At 37.3% G+C, this 12796-nt stretch overlaps 1 protein-coding gene across 4 annotated transcripts; it reads right to left on the bottom strand.

Annotated features, from left to right (window-relative positions):
* Nucleotides 1-679: 679 nt before the first annotated feature.
* Nucleotides 680-8782, bottom strand: LOC136260083 (anthrax toxin receptor 2-like). 4 transcript variants are annotated; one of them, XM_066053704.1, is made up of 22 exons: nt 7868-8782; nt 7030-7176; nt 6728-6808; nt 6587-6658; nt 6242-6323; nt 6063-6158; nt 5137-5205; nt 4617-4700; nt 4504-4567; nt 4357-4452; nt 4203-4263; nt 3937-4030; nt 3486-3695; nt 3396-3431; nt 3252-3341; nt 3036-3092; nt 2895-2987; nt 2779-2838; nt 2154-2272; nt 1302-1635; nt 956-978; nt 680-904 (listed from the first exon to the last, which is right to left on the bottom strand). In XM_066053704.1, the coding sequence occupies exons 2-22, from the start codon at nt 7158-7160 to the stop codon at nt 856-858; spliced, it is 2001 nt and encodes a 666-aa protein (XP_065909776.1). In that variant the 5' UTR covers nt 7161-7176; nt 7868-8782; the 3' UTR covers nt 680-855. The 4 variants fall into 4 exon arrangements, with proteins under 4 accessions (XP_065909776.1, XP_065909772.1, XP_065909773.1 ...); XM_066053700.1 differs by lacking the exon at nt 7868-8782 and adding an exon at nt 7360-7484; XM_066053701.1 differs by lacking the exon at nt 7868-8782 and adding an exon at nt 7360-7462 and having other exon boundaries at nt 7030-7238.
* Nucleotides 8783-12796: the final 4014 nt, after the last annotated feature.

Raw genomic sequence — 12796 nt, 5'->3', positions numbered from 1 at the left:
GTCATCAGCCATCTACAAACTGTTTTAAGGATGTATCATTAAATCATTTAATGTCACTTTGATTCCCCCCCCCCTCTTTTTTTTCTTGTTAACATGTATCTGTGTGTTATAGTCTTTGATCGAGTACTACACAGTAATAAATAAATTCCTTTAATAATTCAAGAGTCAATTTATGTAACATCACAGTCTAGTTTTACATGCTCTTTGCTTTAATATTCAAATAAACAGCATATACACACACATGCATATAAAATTATACAGCTTTTGCAATTAGCTCTTTCAGGTATATATATACACTCACCAAGGAAATAACTTGTTAACTTTCCAATAGCCATTTCTTGGCCGCTGCCTTTAATTTCACAACTTTTTTCACCCAGGCTTTTAAAGGCTGCATTATTTTTTTCACAGCTTGGCTGTTTTTGTGTGAATATATACATTCTTAAGTATATGGCCAAAACTTTCCTCCTCTGCACTGATACAGAGTGGGCATTATCACTTGTTGCATGCAGATCAATGGAAACAGCAAGTTATTGTATGTATAGTTCCCTGAGGCCACTGCTTATACTAGCTATGCATGCTATAGCTGTACAAGATATCCTGCATGTAGAGCATATAAGGACTATATAGTAAACCTTATTAAAGTGTATGCGGTCATTATGTGATCAGCATATAATGAGCATATATTTTGCAAATCTTCATTGAATCATTGATGTTAACTTAAAATAAAAATTCCATAAATAATAAATTACTGAAATTACATTATTGAATTTTGTATACATGTACTTATATGTAATACATAAGTCAGACCAGTACAGTAGAATGGCATGGATAGCTCAGAACAGTACAGAAGTGATTTCACTTGTTAGACGATAATTGTTTTGTCATGGGTGGTCTGGGAGGGACACTGAAAAGCAAAAACACAATACAACATGTTGATAACTTATATTGGGATCACCTGGGTCTCCCTGGAGCTGGGACCTATATATAGAAAATAACAAAATCATATTTTACATGCTATCTACACAAATGGTAGCTAGTCTGTGTACATTTTAAGTGTGTGTTCTGGTAGGAATGATAGGAGAGAATGTTGTGTACAGTTAAAAAGTGTAAAGTAGAACGTAATAGTTCAACTAGCCAAATAAGCTAAATGAATCACTAACACTTAATATTGCTAATTTGCCATCTCACTATGGATGAGGAATAACATATGACATAACAAACTACTACTATGGTATGACTGCAGAGTAACATGGGCTAACAACATTAGTGACAAAATATTAGTAACTCATTTGTGCACTTACTGATGAACTGTGATGTAAAGGAGTTTTAGGAGCAGGTGGCTTTTTAGGGGATGACAATGGTCTTTGCTGAGGTGGAGCTGGTCTTTGTGGGGGTGGAGCCGGTCTTTGTGGGGGAATAGCTGGTCTTTGTGGGGGAGGAGCTGGTCTTTGTGGGGGATGAGTTGGTCTTTGTGGGGATGGAGCTGGTCTTTGCGGGGGAGGAGCTGGTCTTTGTGGAGTAGGAGCTGGCCTTTGTGGAGGCAGAGAGTTCATTGACAAATCACTTGACACAGCAGAGGAGTCAGTTTCAGTAGTGGTAGTGCTTTCATCAGAAGCTCTTCGGATGCTTGATGACCTGAAAGGCAATTTTTTTTTTAAATAACACATCCTACTCCAAGTGTATTAAGTGGCCAGTAAACTGCCACATGATTCACTGTTTTAAATATTAAAGTAAAAAGCAAAGCCGTGCAAAACACAACTTTGCCACTCAGTGAACCAGCACTGGGATGCCTGTGCACCACTCAGCATTTGAGTCTTGTGCAGGTAAATCCTCCTGGAACAGGACTATAGTAACCCGCAGGGGGATTGTCCAGGTCTCACGGAGAGAGGTCGCAGAATCCAAAGTTCCACAATGACCTGACACCCTAAGTAAGACAAGGCATTTACTTCCCCAGGTGCCCATTAATGGGTGGACTGCTTCCCCAGGCCACCAAGTCTCCATTATACAGCAGGGTAAACTAGAGCAATATGAGTAAAGTTTCTTGCTCAAGGAAACAAAACCAATTTGGCATAACCAGGCATCATTTCAATTACCAGGCCAATGCTCTAGCCATTTGGCCACCTTCATGCATGCACATGCCATACATTACATACCTTGAAGAGGAAGAGACCACAGACGAGCTTCTTCTCATCCTAGAATAGTGTTGAACATCTCGCTTTACCAAGCTCTTACCAACATAAAATGTTGGCCCTGGACACCATATTACATAACCCTGTGGGAAAATAATATTAAAGGTAGTTTGAGCATGTGTTCATGTATGCTTGTCTTCTAATTGATAATCTCAATCTGAGAGGGCTATAGATGATGGGCTTGTTATGCAGCAGCTACAGTAGATAAGCTCAGTAACACTAGCTTTGGGTGTTATGCTATATACTACAGCAACATATGCTATATACTACAGCAACATAAATTATGGTCAACAAATAGTCTATTATACTTAAACTCAATAGATGGACTCTAAGGTAGCACTATTAACTCAAGATTATGTACTTTTGCTATATACCTGTCAAGAATGAGAATGGGTGTCCACCTCTGGTGAGGTTGTAAAACTGTCTAATGGAGCATTCATTTAAACTGATCACATAACTACATCACAACTGGGAAGACTTGTTGTGGCAAAAAGTGGTTTGTGGTGTGTAGAGTGGTAAAATGATATTTGTGCATGCTAGGCATCCAAATATGGACAGAATGTGGATGTTACTTTATGTAATTGTTAACCTGTTCTGCTCTGATTGGTCGATATGATGAAATAAAATGTCCCATTCTTGTAAACATGGACTAAAATATTAGAAAACAATAGCATAAATTGGTTTGTAGTGAGTATTGAAGACCACCTTTATGTCACAGCAGTTCCTCTTTTTTACTTGATTCTTCTTCTTGTAGCTAGTGGGAGGCTCTTCCTCAATTACTTCAAGCATAGTAGCATCCTTGACAAGCAGTAGTGTCAGTTTAAGATATGCCATCAAATAGCATACCTTTGACTTTGTCAACTTTGAGCCTTCCTCAGTTGAACCTCTTCTTCCCCATTGTACCTAAAAACACACATGTTTACACATGTCAATTTTATATTAAAAGTCTGATCAGTTTAGTTGCCTTTTATAAAATTTGTAAATATATATGGTAATATTTCCATGCTGAGCTTATCATGTTAACATCACTAGACATTCCTAAACATGAAGTATACTACTGACCTGCACTTGTTTAATCCCTCCCACTCCTCCTCCTCCATAATATGAAGCATCCACTGTAGGCCACTTCTTAGGACCTGATGGTTCCTCCTCCTGTATGAAATATTCATTTATTCTAATAAAACAATCAGATATACAGACACTTACTTCTGGTTCCACAGGCTTAACATCTCTAACATATTGCTATCAACAAAACAGAACCTTAAAAGAGAAATTTGGTAGACATTTGTCTCTCACCACTTTCCTGATGACCAGCCAACAATACCACAACATGAATAGTGATACTATCACTATGACTACTAGCAGACCAACTATCACCGCAGCAATCAGACCAAGATTTACTGAGCCCCCACTACTGCTACTACCACTAATACTATTAGTTGTCACTGTACCACCAGTAGAATTACTGGAGCCAGTAGGAGTAGGAGTAAGAGTAGAAACTGTATCCTGTAAGGAGAAAATGTATTTATGCCGATGTGTACATGTGTGCATGCGTGTGTGCGTGCATGTGTGGGTGTATGTGTGTGGGTGTGTGTGAATACACATTTATTATCTATCCTCAGCAACCACTGCTATGATCAAAACATACGAATGGGCTTCAGTAATGGCAACTAGACATATTCAAATAGTCAAACCACACGTGTTTATTGCATGCTTAATTCTTCATACTACGACATATTTTGCTAACTTTAATGCAGTTGGTTGTCACGTTGATAACTACACTGCTGGTCACCACTGAAACTCCATTAAATGATATCTGAATCACAGCCTGGCCAGTAAACCTGTAATTAAGTGATATATTGAATAAAAAGTTATATAACAACATGATAGAGATAATTAAAACTATGGACATTGAAGCCTACAAGTATGTTCAATAGTAACAATATGCTACACTATTTCCTTGTTGTTTATTTTACACTAGATACTTCCAGTATAGTACAAATTACTACTAACTTGGAGGAAGGTAGCAAACAGGTAACCGAATCATACTGCAGTGGTCCTAGAGTCCTTGTGTCTGTAACAGATATATTGAATTTTGATATCGCACAAACTTGTCTGACCATAAATATCCACTAGACATGTTGGTGCACACAATATGTGATCTTACCATAAAAGGTATTTGAGTTGATCAAAAACCTGCAAAAGACCACTGAAGAATTTCCAGAGTGATTTAATCCCCGTCCAGTTATCTTAATCGTGGTAGCTAATCATTAACAGTTTAAAAAGCGGACACTGTATCACTTATCATACACACCTTGTCCTAAGCAAACATTGCTTGGTTGTACCCCATTAATCTCTACACATGTACTCTTAACCACCTGAGTGCACACAACATCTAACACTCTCCGTTAAATATGGTACACACACCTCATTGACAAATCCTGACAGTAGGGATGCATTAGCAGCATAAAACACATGCTGGGATGATGGCAAATTAGCAACCAGCTTCAGCTAATAGTAATACAGGTATACATTGACATGATCAGCATATCCAGCAATAAGCCTTACAAGCTATGGTGGATTTTAAATGCACCCAGTAATTTATTTGTGGTTGAGTAAGAGTTAACCATGGAGGAAGCTTAGAGCTAATAACATGATTACATATTGTTAATTTTGGAAATTTGTGTTCACTAAATTACAGTGTTTAGCTGCTCAGCCTTACACTATTGATGTGACAATGGAATGAGCTCGACTTCCTCAAATTTTATAGCTGCTACATTACACATTGTAATGTGACAAGGGGACCTGTCATATCTGTGTAATTACCCTATAAATAGCATTGCCATAACAATCATACTTCGTGATACTTGTATAAACCACCAGTAGGTGCATCATTATGTTATAACATGCTACCAGTAGGCTGTACATTTAAGATTCACACAATTACCTGATCAGGGCTAGCATTTCCAACACCAACAACAAAGATGTTAGCTCCAGCTTTACGTAGTTTACTAGCCTAGTAGACAGTAACACGTTATGTAATCAAGATTCTATAGTTTGACAATACTTCATCTAATTGAGTATGGTCCATTGTGTAGTATATACTTATGGGATAGAATATGTCTAACAGTGGAAGGGTATTGGCTACTGTGAAAGTGTGTGTGTATGTATGTATGTCTGATGCAATACTGAAACTACATATCTTGTGTATATGGAAACTATTTAGGAATATATTACTTCTTTACTGAGTTGTAACCATATAAGCATTGCAGTTGGAGACTTTGTGTCTGTGGACTAGTGGGGTATGATATCTATCAAACTAGCTATTATCATAATTACATAACACAGTGACCAAATATATGCAGTGTTGAATTTTAAAATAGTCAGTTTCTATATTTAATTGAATGATATCGCATTACACCTGTACTTATAGTTTTGACTACTTTTAAGTGGCAATCGGTTAACTGCAATCCTTACATTGTGATAACTTGACACATGAACCACTGCCTTACTGTTTAACAGTTAACTGTTTTATAAGGCCAGTAGACCCACAAAATGACATTAAGATATTCAACAAGATAACTAAACTACTTCACCACCCTGAAGTGATTATGTTTTGTGGTGATACTAATTGTATTTGTGTCTATAGTTGACAATGAATTAAAATAAATGTTAGATATAACTACACTTGAATAAGAAGCAATAGAAGCCACGTAACTATCCATATAGGTACGACATGGTACTAGTGTACATTTCAAACATTACAAACCCTAGATATAGCAATGTTGATTATATACAACATTCTGGAATACCAACTGGGCTTCTGCTCTTCCTCATTCTTATATAAAAACTCCCCTGCAAAGGAGTACTTACTTGTTGCACAGAGAGACGCAGATCATTAAGTCTTCCATCAGTAATCACCAAAACAACACTAACACGATGGTCCTCTGGGTTGATTTGACCTAACACCTGTATAAATATACATGTACAATTGATTTGTTAATTTCATAACTTAAATTGTATCAATTAGTAACTTGTGTGGGATGACTTGCCTTGGTTAGAGCTGGAGCTAATTTGGTGCCAATGGTAGGTGTAAATGATTCCAGTTGATCCAGAGTAAGATCAATATCCTGCCTAGATGAATATCACAGCTCTGTGTAGGGTGATGTTGTCAGTTTTATAAATCAACACAACCACATTTACTGTAATATATGATGTAGGATGCCATGAATTATGCTCTGTCTTCCCACCGGCAAACACAATAATATAATTATGCTGATGCGCAATCTTACTCACATACACTCAAACACACACACACACACACACACACACACACACACACACACACACACGCACGCACACACACACACACACACACAGACCACTGATATTTTAACCTGTTTGAGGTAAGATTTAGATGAACTGTGGCGATTGCAGAGAATGTGATGTATGACACTTTCCACAGAGGACTATACAAACAGTACATGTATCAACTCAATAATGATATTTATCTTAGTACAGACAAAGCAAACACTCACCTAACATACAAATTTGTGATTCTTCTAACAATGGGGAGAATTTGTTTTCGAAATCCATCGTTGGGAGCCAAACTAGAAGAACTACAAGGACGCAACAAACAAAATAATCAATCATAAAGCAGTTTACAACATTGTCCAGTTTGTCAAGATCACAAGAACCATTTAGTTATTCAGAACCACAGAACACCCCACATAAACAAACACCCACCCTTCATTAACTAGCTAGTCATTATGGCTGCATTGTACAGCAGCCCATCAAATGTACATCACACATTTCATGTTTCCACCAAAGATTGCATCACCTGTCTATGAGGAAGTAGAAATCAAATGCTCCTCTACAAGTGGCCTCTGTGGGTGATTCACCACCACCATCATCTTTTTGGCTGCTGATGACCATCATCATCATTAGGAGAAGCCACACAGCCTTTGGCATGATCACTGCCTTGAATCTGACGAATAACACACACCATCAGTGGTGAAGAGTAGATACATCATAGGTGAGGTATATGACCTAACTTATAAATTACATATTAATGTATTTTATAACTTCCACGTTATTAGCTACATAATATATTAATGATATCACTGTGATCTCACTAAGGGCTATAGCTATATATTAAGTGTACCATTACCTTAGTACAGGGATACACACAATAACTCTGTTAGTAGCAAAAGTTATAGTCTTCACAACAGGAGCTCCAGTATTACTACACCTAGTATATACCTCCGTTACACCTACTAACGTATCTTATACTGGCCAAGCCATATAGATGGACCCCCATAAAAGGGCATTGTTATGATCCTTCAACCACTGGTTAATATTACCATAGCAACTAACCATAATCATGATTTTGCTAAGCACAAATTTAATCTAGACAGTAATAAATCAACTTAGGTCAAGTACAGGTTTACCAGTAGGGGTGATGTGGTTAGATTATGGTAGCCACAAGTCTTTCAAATCATATGCCATGCTTGATTGATCATTGATATATTCATTGCATGATGTAAGCTAGTGTCATGTGCACAGTCCCTCCCACTGTCTATCACTTGTATTTACAAACAGCAAAATTGCAGTACTAGCAATATATCAAATAGCACATATATATGTACGTATGTCTAGCAAACTTGCAAATTTCCTACCATGCCAAATAGTGCCAAGACTCCTTATTGTTTATTTCACCTAGATGGTCTATCTTCAGCCACCACACTTCAGCAGTGAGATTGTGTTCAGTTGTGCAATATTACCTAACCACACATGACAGGATATGTATGACACATGACAAACCTTTGTAATCATACAGTACGATAGTACTGTATAGTAGGGACCACAAAGGAGTAGGCATGGCCCACGAAATAATATCATGCAAAAAACAGGCCTCAATTTTCCCTGACGACGATGAGGCAGTATTGGTTAGGTAAAACTAAGCCTAAACAAGCTTTCAGATTGACCCGAAACTTTCAACAAGTTGCTACGGAATTTAAAAAATAATTTATTCAACTGAATTTTCTACTGACTGCCTGACCGATGCCTTCAGACAAGCGTAACTCAATAAAGGCTAAGGCTATGGGCTTGATTTTATCACTGTTCGACGTCGCTTCGGCCCAAGAGGTGCCTTTTGGCATACCGCAGTATGTACAATGCATTCTTCATGGACTTACCAGTGTCCTCCTTTGTGTCCCATTCATCTTTGCTGACAGCGAAAAGTGTCGATTTGGCGGTAGCACGTGATGGCTTCCCTTCGTAATGAAAATTGTCCATATTTTTCATAGTGGCTATTTTGATATCAGAGGTGCTTTTCGAACAGTTCTTGATTCGTACTGCTGTATAACGGGTTGAACATAGCCAACAACGAAGCGTAATGGATACTTCACTTTTCAGATGATAAAAGCATAGATCTATGATAAAAGATATAACTGGGGTGCGTGGCACCATTTCTTCTTGCGGTATGCATGGATTGCAGAGGCCCTTTTCAAACAGTTCTTGATTCGAAATGCTGTGTAATGAACGGGTTGATCATAGCTGACAACGAAGCGTAATGGATGCTTCACTTTTCAGATGATAATTGGGGCGCACGACGCCATTTCAGATGTGGTATGCGTGGGTTCACCAGTCATAATAACTATTTACAAAAAAAGTTAACAAACAAGTACACAGAAATATTTGGAATTTTCAACTAGAGTAGGGACCATAGCACATCAATAAAAAGTACTGAAACAAGCTGGAGTAGTGCACAATATTAATCACAGTAAAACAATAAGAAGTGTTATATTCCTACTGTGCTCAAGATACCATAATGGAAATGCACAATAGGGATATAACACTTCTTATTGTTTTACTATTGTGCACTACTCCAGCTTGTTTCAGTACTTTTTATCAATGTGCTATGGTCCCTACTCCAGTTGAAAATTCCAAATTTTTCTGTGTATTTGTTGTTATTTACACAGGTAATTCACTCAATAAGACTGATTTTCAGTGGAGCCCTGCACATCCACATCCACAAACACAAGTTGTTGTTTCAGTACAAACTCACATTCAAGCCATTCTAGTTGCATTGCTACTGAAGCACTGACAAGATGTGAAAATTGAAGTGACATTGATCATACTGATTGAAAATGACAAGTATTCAATTCTGTGCCGGACACACAGCCATTGATAATTATGCGGTCAACTATACTGCTAGCAGCAATTATTAATAGCATCATCCATAGATTGTTCAGTGGCTATAGGTACCATTCATATATATGCTGTTCTGTTCAAGTAAAGAGGTGGTTTAAACTTTTATTAACAATTACAAATCTTAATATGGCTGCCGGGTGTCTCTATGCAGGTGGCAGAATAGATACCCACAAAGTACATTTACAATTACATTCAGCTGCAAACTGGTGCATGTTGCTGTCTATTGAAATATTTATTGTAATTTCCGTTTTAAAAAGCAGTATATGTAAGTTATAGCCATAGTGTCTGGGTATATAGGAGAATAATTTAAACTGGAATATTATTTTACAGCAAACCATGTAGGTATAGAATATTGTATGGCTACCAGACAACCACAGTCTCAGTAACAATTTATAAAACCATACACTTATAGCTAGCTTTGAAATGTTTAGCAATGGAACCACATTAATGATAACTCAGTGCACAAGTCATCATTATAAGTGATGGCACTATATGATTCTGTCAAATACTCCAATTACAGTACAAAAGGCTGGCTGGGTCATGCACTTTATAAATTACAGGTATTTTCACAAAATGTCCTTTGTATCCATCACCCCATGCACTACTGAATGGCACAATGGCATGTACGCAGATCCTGGCAGCAGATTCTATATGATAATATTACATACAACACTTTAATGATGTGAAACCGACAATTATACTTATAACAAATTGATGATATTTTCAATTAAACCACAGGAAATTTAATACATTAATTGAGACTAGTGAATTTAATTTATACAGTCTACATTAAACTTTAGCTGGCTTGTCAAATTACAACAATTGTTGGACATACAATTAATGCAGAAAGCTTGAGGACTGAGAAGAATGTAGCTACCTGCTGCTATAGCTACAAAGTAGCTGACTTATTTAAAGATGGTTGCCCGGACATACATCTCTCTTGGAGATCACAGCATAGAGTGGAAGGTACACTAATTAGTGTTGTATATAGTCACAGGGCCTCATAATGCCAGTGTTGCTGTACATTCCACCTGCACACAAAAATCAACCTATAGCTATCTATAGCTATACATACACAAAACCGGCCTATATCATATAAATGTAAAACTGTAGGGTAGAACACTGCCATAAGATTATAAAGAACTTTCAGCTCACTACCGGCCAACATGGAGCAATACCACGAGTATTTGGAACCTCTATCACTAGTAAGGACATTTTATTTTTGGCCACTTTTGTTGCTGTAATATAGAGGTTTTCCTCTTTCAGAGGTAAAAAATGTGTTATATATAACCAGACTTGAAATTTTTGTCCTTATTTCTTAATTTGGGGAGTTTGTTAAGAGAGGTTCCACGTACTGTATAATTTTGAAAGAAGTCATGTGAAGTTGACAATAATGCGTTTGCTTAAAAGACAGTTGTATAAAATCAACTCTCATCAGTAAGCTCATACCAGTACATAAACTATAGTTAGCAGAAATATCTGGTGGATACCGGCCAAACAAGAGTTTATTATGGGTTCTTGGGTCAATGTTGTAGTTTTATCTTACTGAAGTCTCTATAGTGCCATAGGTTTACAGACCTAAGATCTCAGAACCGGCAAACACAATATTTTATACACTGATATGTAGAGCAGTATGATGTTGAAAATCTTTGTGTAAAGCACAAAGGAAGTAACACAGTGTAATTCATTGTCACTTTCAGCCAATACATTAATTACTCCTTGTAGTCACAATTCTTAACAAATTACTATAACACAGTATGAACACATCAGTGCACCAAAGCTTGTGGCTAAATCAAAAGGGCTGGACACTATAATCTGACAATGTGCATATGCATGAGAACTAAGTACATCAACAAATCATCAGTATTTCAACTAAGTAATCAATCACTAAGAAAAATTATTAAGGCTTTACAGCACAAGTTGGCTGAAGGTCTGTAGGACACCTGGTCCTACAGTCTTGTTACATAAAGTGTGTTTGAAAAGGTGGAAAAAGGAGAAAAATCCATGACTGGACCTGGGCAGCCTCAAACCTGCAGCCATCCACCAGGTGGTCAGGATGTTTTCTCCTTGTCAATTTCAAGTATATGTATCCATTGCGAACTCTAGAGAGTGACTTATTATCTCAAAGTACCCATGTAGAACTAAATAGACATTAGTAAATTTTAGGAGTGTTATTATACCTGATCACTGATTAATAAATTTTGTGTCATACAGTACAATAGTACTGTATAGTAGGGACCACAAAGGTGTGGACATGGCCCATGAAAAAAGATCACCCAAAAACCAGCCTCACTTTTCCCTGATGACAATGCAGCAGTATTGGTACGTAAAACTAAGCCCAAACAAGCCTTCAGATCGACCCAAAACACTTTCAACAAGTTGCTACAGAATTATAATTAAACGGAATATTCTGAGTAACTGAATAATGCCTTCAGACAAGCGTAACTCAATAATGGCTAAGCCTATGGGCTTGGTTTTTTCACTTGCTTCGACTTGAGAGGTGCCTTTTGGTATGCCACACGCAGTACGTACAATGCACTCTTCATGGACGAATCTGTGTCCTCCTTTGTGTCCCATTCATCTTTGCTGACAGTGAAAAGTGTTAATTTGGTGGTAGCATGTGATGGCTTCCACTGATCCGTAACAGAAATTGTTAGTATTTTTCATAGTGGCTAATTTGATTGCAGAGGTGCTTTTCGAACCATTCTTGATCTATAATGCTGTGTAATGGGTTGGACATAGCTGACAATGAAACGTAATGGATACTTCACTTTTCAGATGATAATTGATAGCTGGGGCGCATGGCGACATTTCTTTCTTTTGATGCGGTATGCATGGGTTCACCAGTCATATTAATTCTATTTTACAAAAAAGTTAACTAACAAGTACACAATAAAATGGGAATTTTGTACAGGGATATAACACTTCTTATTGTTTTACTGTGATTTAATATCATGCACTGCTCCAGCTTGTTCAGTACTTTTATCAATGTGCTATGGTCCCTACTCTAGTTGAAAATTCCAATTTTTTGTGTACTTGTATAAAAGGGAGATTGAATTTGTTTCCTATTTGACTATGACTAACTATTTGTGTATAAAATCTTGGAATCTGTTATATATTAGGGATAACATCCAGGAGCTTTTGAGGGCTACTCACTCAACACCATGGCTTCAGGCACTCCAGGAAGATCCCTTTCAGCCGTTATTGGTTATGAACGATGCATACTGGACAAAAGCATGGTCACTCTGTTGATATCTTGTATCGTTGGTTTTGTCAAAGTTCAATTCCATCTACATGCACAATTGTCTGCTTTCCAAGTTGCAATCATACTTGGAAAAGTTCCCACACAATGTCCAGGATGGCCAGATGTAATCAACAAAATGCTACCACAA

Source organism: Dysidea avara, chromosome 7 (genome assembly GCF_963678975.1).
Source record: "Dysidea avara chromosome 7, odDysAvar1.4, whole genome shotgun sequence".
NCBI lineage: Eukaryota > Metazoa > Porifera > Demospongiae > Dictyoceratida > Dysideidae > Dysidea > Dysidea avara.
Note: the sequence above shows the minus strand (reverse complement) of the source record. Positions and strands in the feature narration are given on the sequence as shown.